The sequence below is a fragment of the Aplidium turbinatum genome, chromosome 10, assembly GCF_918807975.1.
Source record: "Aplidium turbinatum chromosome 10, kaAplTurb1.1, whole genome shotgun sequence".
Lineage (NCBI taxonomy): Eukaryota > Metazoa > Chordata > Ascidiacea > Aplousobranchia > Polyclinidae > Aplidium > Aplidium turbinatum.
The window spans coordinates 25,510,765-25,532,000 of NC_137481.1; the positions used below are offsets into that span (position 1 = coordinate 25,510,765).

General features: G+C 39.9%; 2 protein-coding genes across 3 annotated transcripts in view; both read right to left on the reverse strand.

Annotated features, from left to right (window-relative positions):
- The window catches only part of LOC145778506 (alpha-adducin-like), a 41,439-nt gene extending 34,660 nt beyond the window's left edge, over positions 1-6,779 (reverse strand). For both annotated transcript variants that reach the window (XM_082590001.1, XM_082590000.1), the window contains exon 1: positions 6,658-6,779. In XM_082590001.1, coding sequence (XP_082446127.1) covers positions 6,658-6,711 — 54 coding nt within the window. In that variant the 5' untranslated portion in view covers positions 6,712-6,779. The remainder of the gene's footprint in view (positions 1-6,657) is intronic.
- Positions 6,780-15,181: 8,402 nt separating this feature from the next.
- Positions 15,182-18,637, reverse strand: LOC145778658 (uncharacterized). Its single transcript, XM_082590193.1, has 3 exons — positions 17,661-18,637; positions 17,137-17,267; positions 15,182-16,049 (listed from the first exon to the last, which is right to left on the reverse strand). Exons 1-3 carry the CDS (start codon positions 17,990-17,992, stop codon positions 15,868-15,870), a joined length of 645 nt encoding a protein of 214 aa, XP_082446319.1. The 5' UTR covers positions 17,993-18,637; the 3' UTR covers positions 15,182-15,867.
- Between the last annotated feature and the right edge of the window lie 2,599 nt (positions 18,638-21,236).

The following is a 21,236-nucleotide window of genomic DNA, read 5'->3' on the forward strand; positions in this document are numbered from 1 at the left end:
ACAAGAACTAGTGATGCAAATCGTCATTGCATAACACGAACAATTGTTGCGAGAATACAATTTCCGCGCATTCTAGCACGCATCTAGAAAATGTGAATACCGTCCTGTATCCCTTAGCTTCCATTCAAGCAGGAAAACTTTCGATTTTTACGTTGCTTCAACGATTAATGACATTGAATCAGCGTAACAAAGGTGAATTCTTCGCTAAGAACCGATGGGAGTTACCGGTACTTTTACACTATTCACGCGCAACTTAGTTCAAGTCTTAAGTCACAATGTCTGGCTTTGATCTCCGAGTAATATTGATAAGGCAAGGTTGGTTACAAAATTACATTATACGAGTAGGCTATTACAGCAAGATCCACCAAAATTTGTTACGGTAAGTTAAGTTTAATAGTAGCTTTAGTGTAGAAGTTTTCCGGCTCGTGCTCAGAGCATTGTGACGCAAGAAGCCACACGACTTCGTTCGGTGGAAGTTAATCAGTTATGCGGCGTATTAAGCAGCTACACGGCGCTTTGGCTCTTCAAGTGCACGTCGTTGTTTTGATAAAAGCTTTTCAGAGTCAGTGACTTTGCTAAAGTTTTATAAAGCCTTCTAAACCATAGCTATAGTTCTCAAATGGCGAAGAATTATCAAGAAAAAGTGATTAAGCATGACGATCGACGCTAAAACTGGTGTGTCCGCCGTGAGACTTAATTTGTCCGCCGAGATAGCTGCTCAGACCAGACACGTTTGTCCGCCGTCAACAAAAACGATTTCGAGGCCTGTAATGCCGTCTGGAATGATTTTCCAGCACTTGTCGAACACTCCAAAAAGGTAGACTTACCATATGTCCCGTTTTAGGCGGGACAGTTCCGCTTTTTAACGTCTTGTCCCGGCGTCCCGACCGGTCAGCCAAACGTCCCGCTTGGGCGTTCAGCCAGCATAATACATGAACATTACCAATTAGCATGTTCTCGTTACTGTTGATGCTGTGTAGCGTACCGGTAGCCTACTTGCTGAAGGTGAATGCGTGATTTTGTTTGTTTCGTTGTTTTCGATAAAAAATATTATTTGTTATGTCATTGTTATCGGATAAATTGGTAGGCCTACAATTTGTAGATATTATTCGACTTTGTAAATATTGAGTATCAGCGTATCTTGCAACGTGGCAATACAAGATTTCTCTCTTTGCTACCAGCTTTGCAAAGAATACTTGAAATGTTTGAGGGATTGAAAAGTTTTTTCAACTACCAAGAAGGTTGTCCTACTCTCATCAAAAAATGCTTTGAAGAACCAATACAAGAGCTCTATTTGAAATTTGTTCATGGGCAGTTGAAATACTTCAACGAGACTATTCTAAAGTTACAGCTTCGATAGAGAGTTTGTCTTGTTGAACCTTAGGCATACGAAGCCGAGCAACGTTATCAAGTTTAACATATTAAAGATTATTATATTTACAAAAAAACACAAAACTACGCAACAATTAAATATCGAACGTTTTCGACATCACACGATGTCCTCTTTAGGAATAACATATGTTACAGGATCTACAAGGCAAAGGACCGCAAGGCTTCCCGCCTTGTTGCCAAGGAAGTATCTGCCCTTTGGCGAGTGGAAACACCACAAGAGGAAGCAATCTCTGGAGACTTCACCCCAGAGGAATTCGCCACCGCCCTCCGCCTAGTGAAACCACACAAGTCTCCAGGGCCGGATAAGATCTGCCCTGAGCTTGTGCTCCAGCGCGTCAACCTCCATGCCCTAAAGTCCTGGTTACGTAGATTCCTCTCTTCCTGCCTGCACCACCTCACAATCCCAAAAATCTGGAGAAGAGCTTTAGTAGTTGCGATCCCTAAGCCTCACAAGTAGAGCTCGACCGATATCACTTTTTCAGGCCGATACCAATACCGATATTTATGAAATTTTTAGGCCGATACTGATATATATCGGCCAATATTTATGAAATTTTTAGGTCGATACCGATATATATCGGCCGATATATATCAGCTACGAAAAGTTTGTTACCAACAAAGTTATTAAGTAACAAACCAGTCCAAGAAAGTTTATGCATTAGTTGCTGTAATGGAAAAATCATTCTTAACACTAATCACAAAAAAACACCGAACAAAAAAGAAACAACCCAGGCCTCGAAATTCGTTTTTGCTGAGGGCGGACAAACGTGTCCGGTCGGAATTCTTCGCCATTTAAGAGGTATGGCTACGGTTTGTAAGGCTTTTTAAAATTTCAGCGAAGGCTTTCATCACACCAACGAGGTGCGCTTGGAAAGTCAAAGCGCCGTGTAGCTGCAATACGCTGCATAACTGATTAACTTCCACCGAACGAGGTCGTGTGGCTTCTTGCGTCACAATGCTCTGGGCACGGGTCGGAAAACTTCTACAATGACGCTACTATTTTCTTCTGTGCAAAGTTTCACTAGGCTTTTTTTGGGGGGTTATTTTTGCAACTTCTACAATGACGCTACTATTTCCATATGTGATTTGCGACAAAAAATTGAGCTTGGCAACTTGCGACTTTTTGGGCTACTTTTAAATTTAGATTGGCGACAATATAACAAGATTGCGACTTTTTTACATCGGAAATTTCTTACTAAAGTAAGTTTCGCTCGCAGTCTACTGACAGTTTATTTGTAGTTTACAAATTTTACAGCGCATTCTCATGTTTCCAAGACGTAGCAAGGGACATGGTTGAGTGAATTTCTAGTCTATTCTAGCGTTACATTATCTCCGTTCTATGTCTTTACAGTTTACTCTTACTGTAGAAGTCAAAACGCAGAAGTGCTTGAAAAGTAGTGTGCTGAAAAAGTAGTGAGAATCTGTACCCGATAGAGCCTGATGTGAACGTGCCTTACTGTACCGGTAACTCTGTTGCTATTTAGCAGAGTAATTTGTGTTCACTGGGTTTGTTAAGCTGATTTTTCATATGTGTGTTTTTTAGCTGTACATTCAAGAGCATTTGACGGCTTGTATGTTATTAATTAACATATTTTTTCAGGTTCTTCCACTGACTGGCATGCAGTTTTTACATAGTTTACTAATCAATGTAATAATAATTGGAATAAGAATGAATGGCTTGATGAAAATGTATGTTTGTTGAATTTGTGTAATGATGATTGTACACCTTGTCCTTCAGTGAAAAAAAACCCAACACATGACAAAACTGAGGCTAAGCAGTTCTGTTATGAAGTATGCCTAACAGAGACATCCAAAAGATTGTGTCAGTGTTAAAACGCCTCACGGGGAGTCTGGGGGGCGAGGCCCCCCAGAAGTTGAAAAACATAGTTCCCACGCCCCCTGCTATAAATTGGGCTACTTTGGGAGCAAATTTGCTACTTTTTTGGCTACTTTTTTTTCAAAATCTGGCAACTCTGGAACAGACCGCAAATCACATCATCAATGACTGCTCCATCCTCAAGCCACCTAACGGAGTGGAAGGTCTGCGTGTTATGGATGATGAAACCAAAGACTGGCTGCTCTCTAGTAGCCTTCCAGTGTAGTCCGGGAACATCGTGAATCTGGGGTGGTAAAAGGATAGACCCTCGGCCCCAGACGCTCACACGACGACGAACAGCGACTCTTTTTTCGATGAACAAGTATTAGTGAAACGGCACATGTCTGAACGTTGTAAGGAAGAGAGCTGGCAAAATGCATCTTTGGAAGAAAAGTGGGTCGAGATGTTCAAAGAATTTGAAAAAAATGCATACGTGTTTCAAACTTTCAAAGGCTGGTAGAGTTCATATTTTGTTTACCCGGAACAACCGCACCTGTTGAAAGAATTTTTTCCATCACGAAGAGCATGTGGTCTGAGAGTAGAAGCAGGATGCTGGAGCAGAACGTGAAAGCCGTGATCACATGTAAAATCAATACTGATTGGTCCTGCTCTGACTTTTACGAGAATGTAAAATTGAACAATGTCTTTTTGAAGAAGGTGTTATCTACAGAAAAGTATGATTGGGCGAATAAGTATATAAATTCGCAAATGCTTGTACGCAGTGTTGGGTAAATTCAGTGCAATTGGGAGTTACTTATCGACTTGAAAACCGCAGGCTATTTTATTATTCTTTCTTCCATTTGCTTTACAGAAAAAATCTAGATTCAAATTATTTTGTATCGTTAATATCAATTCCTTTCTATTTTTCGAACTGAAACCGATATTTAGAAGAGAATATGCGCATGAACTCTCGATGACAATACGGTCAATAAAGACAGCCGGGGTGGCTTTAAATGTAGGCCTATGTAATAATATCGGAAAATGTAAAGTTAAAAAATCACAGCTAAGTGGTCTTGGTCTTTGGAGGCGTCCCGTTTTGAAGTCACAAAAATATGGTAAGCCTACAAAAAGGGAGCTAGTAGCGACACAAGTGATTCTCGGAAACGTGCGAAATATCAAGGACTCTTGTCGAAGATAACATCCACGGATTTCGTGTTGGACTTGGCTTTGATGTACGATTCCTTGCAAGAATTATTCGAAGTAGCATAAGCCTCGAACTGCAAAACAGAGCATGTACTATTTGGGATGCAGATAACAAAATTAATAATCTTGCAAAATTATATGAAACACATAGGAACGAACCCGGACGACATTATCACATTGCCATGGATGCTGAAGAAAACTTATAGTTCAAAGGTGTGGAATTGCATGTAAACATTGCAGAAATAGCCCGCAAATCAATTGCCGCATCTTCTATCATCACTTAGAAAATTCCATCCAAGATCGTTTGTTGAATTCAACAGACTCGTCATTTAGTAACAGCTGCAAATACTTGATTCAACTACTTGGCCAGAGGGGTCTGCTACTATTCGGTGACTCCGATTCGGTGAGTCCGATTCGGTGAGTCTGATTCGGTGAGTTCCTAACTTCTAACCCCTAACCTTAACTCCTAACCCCTAACCCTAAAACGGCAATGATAATTAGGCTACGGTACCCAATAATTTTAAAAACAAATTGAAGAAATCCTCCGTTAAGGGATCGGACTCACCGAATCGGACTAACCGAATCGGACTCACCGAATCGGACTCACCGAAACGGGCCATTCCGTGGCCAGAGGACACAGTAACGACACACGGAGAAAACGAAATCATTGAAGTGGCAAAAAGATTGCGCTTACAGTAGATGAACACAAAGCTGTGAGAGGACTTTGCGAATATAAAACTACGAAAAGAGTCTTCAAAATTTGATAACGTCACTAAAATCCTTTCCAATTTCATCGAGCAAGTGTGAACGTGGATTTTCACAAATGAACCTCATACTGACATCTGACCGGGCTTCTCTACACACTATGTAACTGTTTCAAGTTTACTCTTTATACGAATGGTCGGTCCTCCACTGAGAAAGTTTTAACCAGCAAAGTGTGTTGGATCCTAGTTGCGCCAGGGACATAACTCGGCAACTGAGACCCAAAATTGCCAGAGGATTATGATTTTGAATTCGATAAATGTCTTAAAAAATTGTAGGCTGTAACTTGTATTTTTTTGTGTTATTGTTTCACTAAAATACGAATATTTGCGTTGAACAACGCTTATCATCTATGGACCATGATAGCCTATTTACTTTAGCAACGTTTTACGTAGGCTACATCAAGTGTGTTGTTTCAAAGTCTCATAAGGGCATATTTCTGAATCTCTTCTACGGCACCTAGCGCATTTGGAAAGTACAAAACTAACGTTCCGGAAGCTAATCTTCTGGAAATCCACCACTGACGAAACCAATACGTTTACGATGTCATCAGAACTAAAACCAATAAACATTCTGGAAATTTTTTAAGCAGCAAGCAAAATGCAACATGATTGCACTAATGAAATACAAACAAATAAACAAACCAGGCAAGCGTAGACGTTACAATTTACAGCAGGTGAATTGATTGTTACACTTTTGGTTGTTCGTTTAGCCTACTACTTGCTGCTCTTTGAGGTCAATTTATGTGATTATTTATCACAGCAGCGCACAAAGAAAAGTGACCCTACAGGTGTATAAATGGTTTTCAGTTCCATAGAGCTTCCAATCCTGTAGTTATAGATATCCCTGCTAAAAGTAAACTTGACATTGATGAAACCATTTGTAACTTTGTACAGCCACCAAACTAACTTGTTGAGAGCAAAAATGTAATGCGTCGTTCGGCAAACACGGTCACATCCTCTTATGACGAATGGAAAATTACCCAGAGAAATTCTCAAATTCCAGCAAATTAAAAAAACTCCAACTTTATAACTCATATTTGAAAAGACATAAAAAATTGGGCTGTAGGCTACTCAAATTAAAAATTGACCATGAAAATGCAGCAGCTTAACAATTGAGCCACTTCCAGTCAAAGTTTAGTTTAAAAAAAAGAATGCTTCAGGTAGTATCGAACTCATTCCGTCTGGAACACCAGCCCGAGTAGTACGGTATCGTACACGCCACTGATCCAGTTGAATATAATTATTGAATTTAGAACTTATATAGGCACTTTTTTCTTCTCTTCTCGTCTTTTGATTTGAAAGAGAACAAGAAAAAAGTGCCTATATAGTGACGTCATGACCGGTCAAATAGCCATTGCCTTTTTTTAATGACTTTAACTCTGGACATTCCAAATCCTTCCGACTTCACTGCCCTGACAGTAAAAAGAGTAGGCTATATTCTGTTGCTACAAGTGATGAAAATACTGGTCACAGCCCACTTACCTCGTTACTCTTTTCCGTGGTGGATGAGGAACTTGTTTGAGTTGGAGTCTTCATGTCTTCCCAGCAAGCACAAACATTTAATGTTGTAACCAAAGCAGATAGCAATAATAAACCTGTGGTAAGTCTTAAGACCAATATAACTTTTATTGAATTGTGATTATTTTTTTAATACTACTGTACCGCAGTGGGATGGCACAACGGATAAGACGCTGGCTTTCCAATTATGCAAACTTGGTTCGACTCCCGGCTTGAGCTGGTTGTTGACAAACACGGCTCACCTCGGGTGCAACCTAGTCCTAGTTCGTACCTTGAACAGTTCGTACCCCCAGCTTGTACCCTGAAAAGATCGAGAGAAAATACAGAAAAAAGCCGAAGTCGCTGATTGCAGTTTAATAGCACAAAGTCAAAGTCGCTGATCGGAGTTTCCTTAAACAATTTGAAACAAACTCGAGGGTTAGGGTTAGCGGAAACTGCGGAAAAATGTTTGCGGAAACTGCGATCAGCGAGGGTTAGGGTTAGAGCATAGATTCCTCTATGATTAGAGCATAGATTCCTCTATGGTTAGAGTTAGGGTAAGCGGAAACTGCGGAAAAACGTTTGCGGAAACTGCGATCAGCAAGGGTTATGGTTAGAGCATAGATTACTCTATGGTTAGAGTTAGGGTAAAGGTTAGCAGAAACTGCGATCAGCGAGGGTTAGGGTTAGAGCATAGATTACTCTATAGTTAGGGTAATTAGCATACACTGCGGAAAAATGTTTACGGAAACTGCGATCAGCGAGGGTTAGGGTTAGGGCATAGATTACTCTATGGTTAGAGTTAGGGTTAGCGGAAACTGCGGAAAAATGTTTGCGGCAACTGCGATGAACGAGGGTTAGGGTAAGGGTTACGGTTAGCGGAAACTGGGATCAGCGACTTCCGCTTTTTTAATTTTTTCTCTTGATCTTTTCAGGGTACGAACTGTTCAGGGTACGAACTAGGTTGCATCCGCTCACCTCTACTTGGGATACAAATTGAGTGGGCAAAATTGCTGCAGAAAAGGTGGTCGAGAGAAAGGAACTGGCCACCCTACTCCCCTTAGTGCCGAAGGCTTAGTACAATGAGAACCTTATCTTCTCATACTCAACACTTGAATCAAGTAGCCTACCGTACCCTATGGGACCAATTTTTACCTTTTTACGAAAAATTGTTTGTTTTGTTTGTTTATCTTTATCCTGCATTGCGGGAAAGCGGACTTGAGCGCTATGCATCGGTGTATGCCTTCCGACGTACACCTGACCCACGCTGCAGCCAACGGCAATGTCTGTTTCCGGTTGTCTACTTTACTTATGACTTAAATTTGGTACTACCCATTGCTCGAAATCGATCACTGGGTAGAGGCAATTATCGTAAAGTTTCTTGCCCAGAGAAACAACAGCAAGTGCGGGTGGCTGGAGTCGAACATGCAGGCTTTCGACTGTGAGCCTGCAAATGTTTTTGCTTGTGCTATTTATTGACTTGAACTTTTATTGGTCGCACTGAAGTTTAAACACCCTTGCTACAAGAGTTTATTGAATTCAAAGATTTTTTCTTTGTTATTTTCAAACAACCGAAATAAAGTTTCTATTTGAATAAAACCACAGGATTTCAATTGAGTACGGTATCGTAGCAGCACATGACTTCTTTCTTTTCTTTCCTTTTTACTGAACATCAGCCTATTTTGTTTTAACATTATTTGCCGATGCTTGACATTTGTCACATTTAAAACAGGGAAACAGCTGATTCGATGACCGATATGGTCTTTCGCTGCTTAGGCCTACCGGGCCGGATGCAACCTAGTTCGTACCCTGAACAGTTCGGACCCTCAGTTCGTACCCTGAAAAGATCGAGAGAAAAAATTAAAAAAAGCGGAAGTCGCTGATCGCAGTTTCCGCTAACCCTAACTCTAACCATAGACTAATCTATGCTCTAACCCTAACCCACGCTGATCGCAGTTTCCGCAAACATTTATCCGTAGTTTCCGCTAACCGCAGTTTGTGCTAACCTTTACCCTAACCATAGCCGTACGAGCCAGGGGGGCAGGGGGGGAGCCGTCCCCCCATTTATAAAACTTCCCAAATTGGCATGATGCAGTTGCCTAGGCATCAAAATTTACAAAGTCTTTAATTTTTTTCATAATATCCATAAATGCATCATCTTGATTTAGGCAACTACAAAATATGAATTTATATAAATCTGGTGAATAGCCTACTTTTATAAAAACAATTCGGGTGGAGAGTTCACAGTACTTTTTCAACCATAAACGGACATACCTAGCTAAGCAACAACACAACATTTAACAAAAACATGTTATACCTGTTAAAAGCAATGTTAAGGTGTTGCTTAGCTTTGTTTGGTTACTTTTATAAAAGGTTCTGCTACTATTCGGCGAGAGCCTTTTTCGGCGATTTTTTGAAAATCCAACGACGCCTTCTGCAAATCCGATGATTGAATATTATTCAGACATTGAATCAATGTAAATACGTACTGCTAGGCTAATTGGGTTCTTTGAATCCTACATCACCGTCTGTATGCAAACTTAGTTAGAATATATTAAACTTAGTTATTTTTGTCATCAAATCACCTACCGTACTAGCCCAGCTACTGTATATTTTTAGAAGTAGTGCTGCCAGACCTTTTTATTTTTGTACTAAAATTCGTATCATCAAAACTACTTTAATTGATTGAACAAAGTTTATTTGAACAGAAGTAGTATGTCTGTGTTTTATTACATTTAATTATAATTTCTCTATTGTTATGTAGGATACTTTTTTTTTGAATATGCATGGTCATGGTCACCCTGAGCCGGTTTCCTGCAATGTTTATTTTTCTGAGTCTTTTATAACATCACAACTGAATATTTAAGGGGCGTTGTTTATTATGTGTGGTGTGTAAAACAATATTTGTTACTCCTACTTACCATGCCAAAGTGCAGAAGCATCGAGCAATGCACAAGCAAGGTATCTTCAAAGATGAATTCAGTTGTTCTATCTTGATTACTTTGGTAAGAAATTCTAGCTAGCTGGTGATCAGTGGCGTAGCCAGGGGGAGGGAGGGGGTTGGGTATTGCAAAGTCAAGTCAAGTCAATTTATTTTGTTTTAACAGCGCCATATATTAACATATAATCAGAGTAAAATGTAATTGTCAAAACAATGCATTGTACAACTGTTGGTTAGATTATGGCGCAATCAGGATGGTAGCGAAAGACCATAAGCAGTCATCTAGTCAGCCACCACCCCATCACAGTAAATCTAACTACACATTCATACACACTAGTGTGCAGAGGCAGGCACACTACTTCATTGAATAAAAAGGGTTCGCCACTGAGATTGAAAAACAACTACTGTTGGTTTGAATCTGCATTCTCAGACTGAGTAAGCCGAGGATGAAGATTCAAACCAACGACCAAGAATTGACCAACCACCAATAATTAGTGATTGTGTGCTATAATAGGCTACAGCACTTGCGAAAGTTTTCCTGAAATAACGAGGAAAAACGTGGATACCACCACCGAATTGCAACAATTTTTATGTGAAGCATACAAAAACAGGGCAATTTGATACTAAATAACTGTAGAGAACAAATATTAATAAGTACGATATGATGATATAGGCCTACTGTAAAGGTAAGTTATCCTTTGTATTGAGCACTTAAGGTACGCATGTATATTCATATAACAGTTGGTTTTTGAGATTTTTTTTGAAGCAATGGAACGGTAAATCTTTTATATCGTGTGAAATTTCACTCCACACTTGCACACACAAGAAATGGAGTGTTTTTTTGCCAAAGTTTGTTTCAAACCTGGGAAGAAAAAATCTGGTTTTAGCCTTATGTCTTGTATCATGTTGATGTATGTCGTCTAATTTAACAAAGTAGCCAGAGAAACATGCTGGCAAAAAATTATTTTCGTACTTGAACATGAACTGTGCATATGCCAGCTTTGCAAGGTCACTCACTTTTAATACCTGAAATTTGCTGTACATGTAGGTCGTCGAAGTTTTCCTGTCACCAAACAAACACGCTCTAATAAATTTGTTCTGAATCACTTCCACCCTGTGTACTAACGTTTTGTTGGCCCTACCCCAATTAATTATCGAATATTGAAGATTTGATTTAAATAATGAAAAGTAAATTAATCGTAATGTGGATAATGGGACATAGTATCTGATTTTGTAAGCAATGCCACATACTTTACTCAATTTTGTGCAAAGGTCAGAGATATGGGCGTTCCAGTTCAATCTGTGGTCCATCGTTACTCCAAGATATTTTACTTGATCAGTTTTGTTAATGCTTTGGCCGTTTAAGGTGAGAGAGAACGATTTTGCAACAGGAAGATTTCTACAAATGATCATAAAATTAGTTTTAGTGAAATTAATCGATAATTTATTGGTTCTCATCCATACATCAATCTTTTTTATTTCTTCATTGGCTTGTTGTTCTAGGCAAGTCAAATTATGGTGTGTCATGTTTAGGCTGGTGTCATCCGCAAAAAGAGTGGTCATGAAAGAGGACGCAGTAAGTAGATCGTTCACATATAATAAAAATAACAAAGGACCAAGGACTGACCCTTGGGGGATGCCGCATTTGACCGTCGAAAAGTTTGATGATAATGAGTTAAGTTTGGTGTATTGTTGTCTGTTGGTTAAATAAGACTTCATCAAGTTCCATATTTTTCCACGTAAACCATAACAATATAATTTGTTCAATAAAATTCCATGATCAACAGTGTCAAATGCTTTACTCAGGTCAAGAAAAATGGAGCACGTATAGTTATTGTCATTTAAGTTTTTGAGTAAATGATCATATATGTGAGTTATACTGAGTTCTGTCGAATCGTTTGTCCTAAAACCATGTTGACTGGGAGTTAATATATTATTTTTATCCAGAAATTTAATCATTTGTTCGTACAAAAACTTTTCAAGAATTTTAGAGAAAGTGGGCAAAAGAGATATTGGCCTGAGATCGGTTAAAGCGGTGGGATTGGATACCTTTGGTATTGGGATGATTTTAGACAGCTTCAGTGGATCTGGATAGGTCTCTTGAGCAAAGCAGTTGTTGTATAATCGAGCAAGAATGGGTGAAATAATACAGTTTGCAAGTTTGATGAATTTTGTCGGGATATCGTGTATTCCAGGAGAAGTTTTTGTTTTCAATGTCATTATGATGTTGGTCACAGCGGTAAACCATAATCTCTTCGTGGGAAAATTGTAACGTAAGATTCCCAAATCCGTTCGTCTGCATGCAATGACCCAAAAATAAACACACTTTCGAAACGTCTATTCAAAAGTGTATTCCAGTAAAATTAGCCCGAGGCTATCGAAATGACTGGTGCAACGCCGTACACCTAAAAACTGTCACTACAATACAAATTACTTGGATAAAAGACGGAACCTTTGTCCAGCTAGCAAGCACTAAGCCAACAGTTAAATGTGCGGCCAACTTTCAAACAATCATTTTACGAATGACCAGAATAGATAGCAATATCTCAAATTCACGTATGCAGTACTGTGACGCAATAATGAAAGACAATTATGAAGTCATTCCAACAGGTGTTTAAAGCTGATGTAATATTTCCTGTTTAAACAGGCCCAAACAGGTTTGACACAATTCTTATGAACGCTGGTGCAATTTTGGCACATTTTCTAGCAACTTCCATGACGTAATATTCAGTAGACTTGAACGGTTTTATATGACGTTTGATTTGTACAGAGATTGGACGTAACATAGCGGCCCCTAGTTATGACAGTCTAACATGGCATAACTAAAAAAGAATTGAAGGACAATCGTGAGCCAATGAATAAAACATACGATACACTAATTGTTTGAATCACTCACGTTTAAGTTAATACGCAAATACAAAGGGCATGCAAAGAATGAACAACAATACGGAATAATACACGACGATACATGAAATTGGTACCATAGGTACACGCTAAAATGACGCTATATACAATAGTTGCGATAATAACCGACTGTTCCGGGCTCAGACAAGGGTCGGCCACCGCAGACAAAACCAGGCTCAAACCCTAACACTTAGGTGTTCTTTACGGGGGCGAGGCACGAAATATCCCTCAACACGTAGTCTACTTTTACTTTCCCCGTACTCTCATCATAGTTGCAGACGGCAACTTTGGCTCTACGAACCACAGGCTTCCCTTTCCTAATTTGTGGAACTACCTCATGCACCCTCCCAAGTTGATACTTCCCACGTTTACCAATGTCTTGGAGAGAACCTACCACTACAAGTTGACCAGGCTCCAAATTCTCGGCCATTTTTAGCCATTTTTTCCGGCCCTGAAGACCTGGCAAGTAAAAATCGATCCATTTACTCCAAAACTGCTGAGAAAGTGACAAATTGAACCGATAATCCCTTCTTAATTGGTCACGATCATGTGGTTGCCCAACAGCACAGTATGGGTCTAAGTATGGGGTCAAAAGTGAGGCAGGGGTGATGACAGTAAAATCCCTAGGGTCGTCACTCAAAGGTACCAAAGGGCGTTCGTTCACGATCCGAACGGCACTGCCTGTGTACGTAAGCAGTTCAATAAAATTGGGCTTACGAATTGAAGAGTCCAAAATGTGAAAAAATGCAATTTTAAATTGTTTAACCATTGCCTCCCAGACGCCACCTTGCGCCGGAGCATACGGAGGTATAAATTCCCAGTTTATCTCTCTCTGTCTCAGGGCGTTGTGAAATTCAGCTGATTCTATCAACTCGGGTAACTTCTTAGATGCTGTCTGAAAGGTACTTCCATTATCGGAATAGATAGCATTAACCTGCCCACGTAAATCTGTAAACCTTCTAAAGGCAAGTAAAAAATCACTCAGCGACAATGACGTAACCAGCTCAACATGAATAGCGCGAGATGCCATACATGTGAATAAGAGTCCCCAAGCTTTTTTGTGACTCCTACCTTCAACAAAGGTCAATGGTCCAAGATAGTCCAAGCCGCAATCAAAAAAGGGTTTCCTATGGGCAGTTGTGCGAGACAAAGGTAAATCAGACATGAGCTGCCTTATAGGCCGAGCTTTCTCAATCGCACATACACCACAATCATTAAGATACCTCTTCACGGAAGCATTACCATTAGCGATCCAAAACTTCTGTCGCGTAGACAACAAAGTGTGCTGTACTCCACAGTGCGCATTTCGATTATGATGCGACAGTACAACAAGCCTAGTGAAGGGGTGCTTCGAAGGCAAAACAATCGGATGCTTTGCTTCTAGAGAAATCTCGGGAGAATTACTTAAGCGCCCTTCAATGCGGATTACACCAGCATCATCTACACAAGGTCTGTACTTTTTAAGTGAACGCAATCCTTTCAAGCGTTCCTTCTCACGTTGCGAAGCGCCAACACTACCCCGCTTTATCACTTCCTCAAGTGCATCCGGCGATCGTTTGGTCATTAAATGTAACACATCGCCATACACGCTTTTCTGAACAAACTTCACAGTTAAGTCTAAGGCTCTATTAAGATAAGAGGCGTCCAGTTTTGGCTTCATAAAGCTACGCTTTTTCGTTTTACAGCACAAAAATTCAACAAAAGCAACCAAATAAGCAATTCTCTTTTTCATAACATACAAAGAAGGTGCGGCCTCGATCAATCTGTGAAGGCCACCCTGTCCAACGTCAAGCGACCCCTCTTCGTCACGAAGATATAGGCTATGGACAGGTACTGGAGTGGGGTTTTCTACAGATGGAATTTCTTCACACTGATAGAGAAGACTAGAACCATTTAACCACAACTCTCGAAATTCTTTCTTTGTAATAAGATTTGGCCTTGTGCCAACATCAGCTGGGTTCATATCGGTAGGGCAAAAACGCCAATCCTGGGCTCCAGACAACAATAAAATATGCTCAACTCGACGCGTAATAAACTTATTCAAACGTAAATCAGGGTTCTTAACCCACTGCAACACAGTCCGAGAATCACACCAAAAATACTTACTGCAGTCGGGCATCTTCAATGCCTCGTAGGCCTGCTTCACGAGTCTTGCTGTATTTAAAGCGGCAACAAGCTCTTTCCTAGCTATCGGCCAAGAAAACTGATTTTTTACAACAATGGTAGATTTACCCAGAACGAAAGACACACTCGGAACTCCGTTAACCAGTCTACGTAAGTAAACAACAGAAGAGAAAGCTTGATTCGAAGCATCACTAAACCCATGCAATTGATATGAAACAATATCATCCGGACTGCACACACCAGAGTTTGCAAAATACCATCTCGGTAACAAAAAATCCTTAAGCATGTCCAAAGAGCGAAGCCACGACTCCCACTCTTTAACAAAGCTATCAGGGACCTCGGTGTCCCAATCAAACTTGTCTATCGCCAATTGCTGAAGTATAAGGCGTGCTTTTAGAAAAAATGGCGCTCCAAAGCCTAGCGGATCAAAATTTTGTCCAAGCTGACTGAGCATACTTCGGCGCGTGTGTTTAGCTAAGGGCTTTAAAGGGGCATTAAACCCCAAACCATACTTTTCGATTTTTTTCTTTGTAAGTGCTCTACACATGTATAATAAGTGGTTGTCGTTGGAATTTTTCCTTAATTTCATTGCGTTTCCTTTGTAGGGCCGTTTTAGTTAGCCCTTAGTTTCAGAGCGACGCGTGCTCACTGAACCGTGCCATAATCGGACGTGACGTCATAACGGTACAAGCTGCTCGTATGTTCACGCAAGATGCATTTGAAATACAGAGTAAGAGATCGCTTATGGTGTCGTTTCCAGCAAATGCAATGAACTATTTATGTCGATTTTAAGCAGCTTAGTAGTTGATAAAATGAACACCGAAAGCAACTAGCTTCAGGCAAGCACCATATTAGTTTATAAAGAACTAGGAACATTTTCTCAAGAACTCTGATAGGCATACTTTAGTGTACAAGTACAAAAATCACTCTCTCTATGCACACGGCAAAGCTTTTCTTGAAGCAGACTTTGAATTGTGACTTCTTTTTATTTCAAATCAGGATAATTTAAATCCAACATATTTTCTATGTTCACTTGAAAATTTCGACCTAATAGCCGAAACAACGCATGACGGCAGAGGCACACGGATTGAATGACAAAGATAACCCCAGATCCACCGAACAAATTGTCTGTAGACAATGTGCCTATAACGTATTTAAAAGCAACTTTTGGTTACATGAATATAATACAACATGATTGCCCACGTTTAGGTATTGCATTTGCTACATCATTTAAGACGGGTTTTGGTTAGAAAACCGTGAAAAATAAGATGCAATTGCATCAGAAACATCTGGATGCAAACGCCTAAGCATAAATGCATGGAAAGAGGTGTGCTTTCCCATTCTTCTCGGTGTTCTGCCAATGTTTCCCTTTCACACAATGCAATCTTCAAAAGGCTCTTGGCATGATCTTTAAAAAAGATAATGCATTTTTAAATCAATAAAAATGTATGGTAGTCGCAATGATTGCTGCACACATTTCACTTTACCGCACATGCTTATCCAGTCAACGAAATCAGTCCTTTTTACATTGATTCAACGTTTTGCAAACGTTGAATCAATGTAAAAATGACGAATTTTGCGTCAAATAAATGAATAATAAAATGACAAAATTTGTGTCAAATCCGTCATTTTTACATTGTTTCAACGTCTGCAAAACGTTGAATCAATGTAAAAATGATTGATTTTGCTGACTGGGTAATCACATACTACAACTACACAGTACACATAAAGTAGCAGTTTTGGAATATTGCTAATTTCATAAAATTATGGTGTATAGATAATGGTAAGTGGGGTTTTCTTTGATCGTTTTTAGAGAATAGCCTCATTCCTTATGCTTTGCTTTCGGATAGCTAACCCGAAACCTAGCGGTAGACCTGCTGCTATTCTTGTTGGAATGAATAGCAGTTACAAGTTGTCTATGCATAGTATAAAAGAAATGCAGTTACAAGTTGTCTATGCATAGTATAAAAGAAATGCAGACCAAAATGATGTTTGCACTCACAAGCCAATAAAAACTTATCTTTTATTACATCTATTATAACAAATCCGTAACAAAAATGTTGACCAATAATAGGCCTTCCCATCCCGCCCCGTTAGCTCAGTGGTTACGCGCCCGGCTCAAGTTCGACTCTCGGAGTGTGCGCTTGAGCAACGCACTTTCAGGACTGCTTCCCATTCAGTGGCACCTAGTGAATTCTCCGGCAACAACACTTCAACAATCGGAAAACTTCAACTTTGCCAATCTCGGTAACCAGCCCTGTGTCAAGAGCCTCCACAAGTATGCGAAACTACCAGGAATAACCAATCAAGGCTTTGCCAGTCCGAGGATAAAGATTCAAAACCAACCAACCAAGACACAAGCAGTTTTACAAATGAAACTCATTTTGGCAGCATGATTCTCAAAAGCAGCAAACAATGTATGATGTATGAGGGGACGACATCATCACCACCCGTTATTTCATATGTTAGTTTATTATAGAGTTAAAATTTCTTACCTTTCGCCACACTCCTTGGCTTCATGGCATCCTTTTGACAAACAAACACGAAAATCCGATATGTTGTATTGTGTTGCGGCATAACAAATAACGATTTTTGTTTGGCTTGACCCATCAGAATACCAGGACAACTATGAACACAAAAAGCACATTACAAAACAGCACAATACAACTCAAGATTACAAGACAGTAGGCTAATAAAGAAAACTCACATTTATGTACTGTTACATTACCGTTGCATATCGTGCTAGCCAGTAAATGAAATAAACACCAGTTTGTCAAGGACTTGTTTTTGTTAATATACTTGGTGAGTTATAGATGGGTCATTTTAAAATTACATGTAGCTAGGATAGGAATCGCTATGCCAGCAGGCAGCAACTAAAATGTAGTAGGCTTAGCCGGAAGATATTCTAAATTATATGAAAAACAATTTCTCAAGGATGGTACAGTACTCCCCATTCCCCAATTTATGTACGGTACTTTATAACAAACATGTAGTAACATTATTGTTAACTCAAAATTACTTCAAGAACTTGACGTTTCCTGACAGCCGGTCGTATGGATGGATTGGAATTTTGTTGTAGAGTTGTCTCCCCACTGGACCTTGACTCCAAAGGTTGCAGAGTTGTTGAAATGGATTTTTTTGAAAAAAATTGAAGGGCATGCATTGCGGTTTAATGCTGTGTGGCAAGTCCCATGTTAAATTGAAGATTTTGAAAATCTGTTTCCTTGAAATGGAGTCGGCATTATTATGCTGGTCTCTGTTGCTCCTGGCCATACTCTTGTGGTGTTTACAAACTTGTCCCATTTCAATTTTCTTGTATGAAGAACCACCAGATGAACACTGAACAGTCATACACAACACATCGACTTGTCATGATGAGTATAAAACTGTAACAGGTTTAGCTTAATCTATTCAAGTAAGGTATGGCACTGGGAAAGCATGTACCGTATATTGAGGTAGGCATATTAGTTTAGCCTGTCTGATAGGCCTACAAACATGTCTGATAGTACACAAACATGACTAAAGATGAAAAATAAATAAATTTAAGCCCCTACAACCCTTGACTGTCTAAACCTCTTGTTACTAAATCCCATCAAAACCATTCTGTAGCACTGAAGCAAAATAATCGCATTTGCTTGTTTCCTGCAAACAGTGCAAGGCCTAGTGTAAATGTGTAGTATGGTCTCTAAAATGATGTAATCTAGTATCAAAGCTACAATAAACTAAATCTGAGCTAAAATTTTTACTTGTGATAATCTTATCCAATGCTGCAACGCTTCAAACCTTATCTGCAGCTGCACTCAACACCTTAAACCAGCAAAATGTTTTTGCCAAAGTCTGGTTATGACGTCACGTAAGCAAATATTTTATTTTGACAACAGTTGAGGCGGCGTGTGTTCGAATTGCAAAACCAAAACTTTGTTTTAAGATTGCGCGAGAACAAATGGGTACTTTTTCATAAAAACAAGTGCAACGTGTTTTTGAATATCCCCTTTATGTATTTCAACTCTCAATTTGCATTTGAAAATGGGGTTGTCTGCCCCTTTAAGGAACATGCGATACGCATCTCGTCAGACTCGGTTTGCCACACACAACCCAATGTCTTCGCTGATGGCAAAGTCATATTTTCAGTCTGAAAGTCAATGTCACGAATCAAAGGTGAAAGCATCTCATTATCCAAATTTGACAAGACAATCATAGCCTCCTTGTTAGCACTCCACTTAACAAGTTTAAACCCACGGCTATCAAACAAAGCAATTGATTCATGAGTGATTTGCTGAGCTTCCTCTAAGCTATCAGCCGAAAATATAAAATCATCCATGTACATATTATCTGCAATATTGCAGAGAGTTAGTTCACCAGCACCGCTGGGGTTCTGCTCGACCATTTTCTTTATAGCCAAGCAAGCGATATATGGGCTACTCTTTATTCCCCAAGGGTGTACACAAAAACGAAATGGTACAATCTTTCCACTTTCAAGGTCATCATCTTCAAACCACAATATGCGAAACAAATCCCTTTGCGACTCAGGTAACATTATTTGAAAGAAGCATTTAGTCACATCAGCCATGAGACCAAATCTACCAAGCCGAAATCTAGCCAAGACATCTACCAGAGGGTTTAACAAGTCAGGACCAGAAAACATTACATCATTAACACAAGTTCCTCGAAATTCAGACTTGCCATCGTAAACAATGCGCTTTTTTAATTGTGACGTCACAAAGTATGGTAAATACCATTCAAATCCCTTGACATTTCCTGCTTCACCAGCACGCTCAATATAGCCATTAGATTTAAGATCTTTCATGGTGTCAGTAAGGAAATCACGAAGTTCAGGTTGTTTTAAAGCCTTCTTTCTTAAAGCAGCAGCTCTATCTGACGCCAACACAAAATTGTTAGGTAGATCAATATCTTCCTTCAACGGAACAGGTATCTCAAATCGACCATCTTTCAACTCAATATTCGGTTCGACAAGTTCTCTAGCCAAAATATCATTGCGAGACAATTCACAGGTTTCATTTTGCAAAGTCAAATCCTGAATGACTTTATTCAGGTCTGCTATTTCCATATCACGAGACTCAATTTTACGCTGAAAGCCAGAGATGACATCCGACTCTGAAGACGTCTGCACTCTGCACACTTTAGCAACGCTTTCAACTAAGGGTGACTTACCACCACAAGCCAACCAACCGAGAGGAGTGAGTAAAGCATGCGGTTCACTACGATTTTCACCAACACGTTCTTCTTTTGTCCACATCAAATAAGCGTTGTCATTGCCAATCAGTACATCTACAGTACTACAATCATTCAAATGAAACATATTCACGTCATGAAAATGACGGAAACCACTTAAATCTTGTTTATGGGGTAAAGTTTTAACATCGTCAGCCCAAGCTGGGTTAACTACCGAGGTTATATCACAAAACAGTTCATCAGTCTCTAACGACTGGATGTTGAGTTTAACAAGGTCAGCACAAGTAGGTTTCTGACCAGCCAGAGTATCCATTTTAAACGACGCTTTATCATACGGTTTAAGACCAAGTTCGCACACCAAGTCACTCGAAACAAAGGTCAACTGCGAACCAGGATCATGCTGACAATACACCAACTTCGATTTGCCAGTCATTGGATTCAAAACACGAGCAGCAGTAACGCGGTTAAAGGCTGCTTTAACATTTCCAATCTTAACATTACGCACAGGAACTCTGGCACCAGCATCATCTTTACCGACCGAATCCAGAGAATCACGTGACGTCACATAAAAATCATGCAGAAGAAAATAGTGTTTCCTATCGTTGTTAGGCCCACACTGACGACAGTTGTTTGCATGATTACAGTCCTTAACCATATGCTGGCGCAAACAGTTCAAGCATTTTCCAGCTTTCACAATGACATCTCTCCGACCTTTAGGTGTCAAGCGCAAAAATTCTTTACAATTAGACAAAAAATGATATTCAACTTGACCACGTGACGAACAACAAAAACATGCCGGTATGTCACTACGTCTGGCCACACCGCCGCGCGGTGCGCCAACAGCAGTCGAGTACTGCGAACTCCCTGAAATCACATTATCATGGGGTTTTACCGACGTCTGCCTAACCGGACATGAAGGCAATTTTCCTTTGCCAAACTTTTTAAAATGCTGCGACTCACCAGAATCGCCCATTAGCATAATGCTAAAATCAGTCGACTTGCGCGTTTCCTCCCGTACTACAAAATCAAACAAACTCTGAAAGGTAGGTTCCTCAGTGCTACCATACTGATCACCTAAAAAGTCAAGATAACGCTGCTTAGCGTCAAACGGGAGTCGCTTAGCCAAATCCAAAACAAAACGTCCTTCTAATTTATCACGCTGACCATAAGCTTTCGCGTAAAGCAAACACTGCGACAATTCATCTTTAAACTCTTTCAAATCACTGGAAGAGATAGAAGTCAATTTGCTACCATAGCGATACTTTCTAATTTCCGGTTCTGCGAAAAGACCTCCACGAACTCCAAAACGTTGGGACAAGCGAGCTAACGACATTTCTATCCTGTCTTCCTCTGACAAGCCAGGAGTGTCAGAAACCAAATTAGCAATCGTTTGTGCAGCTGT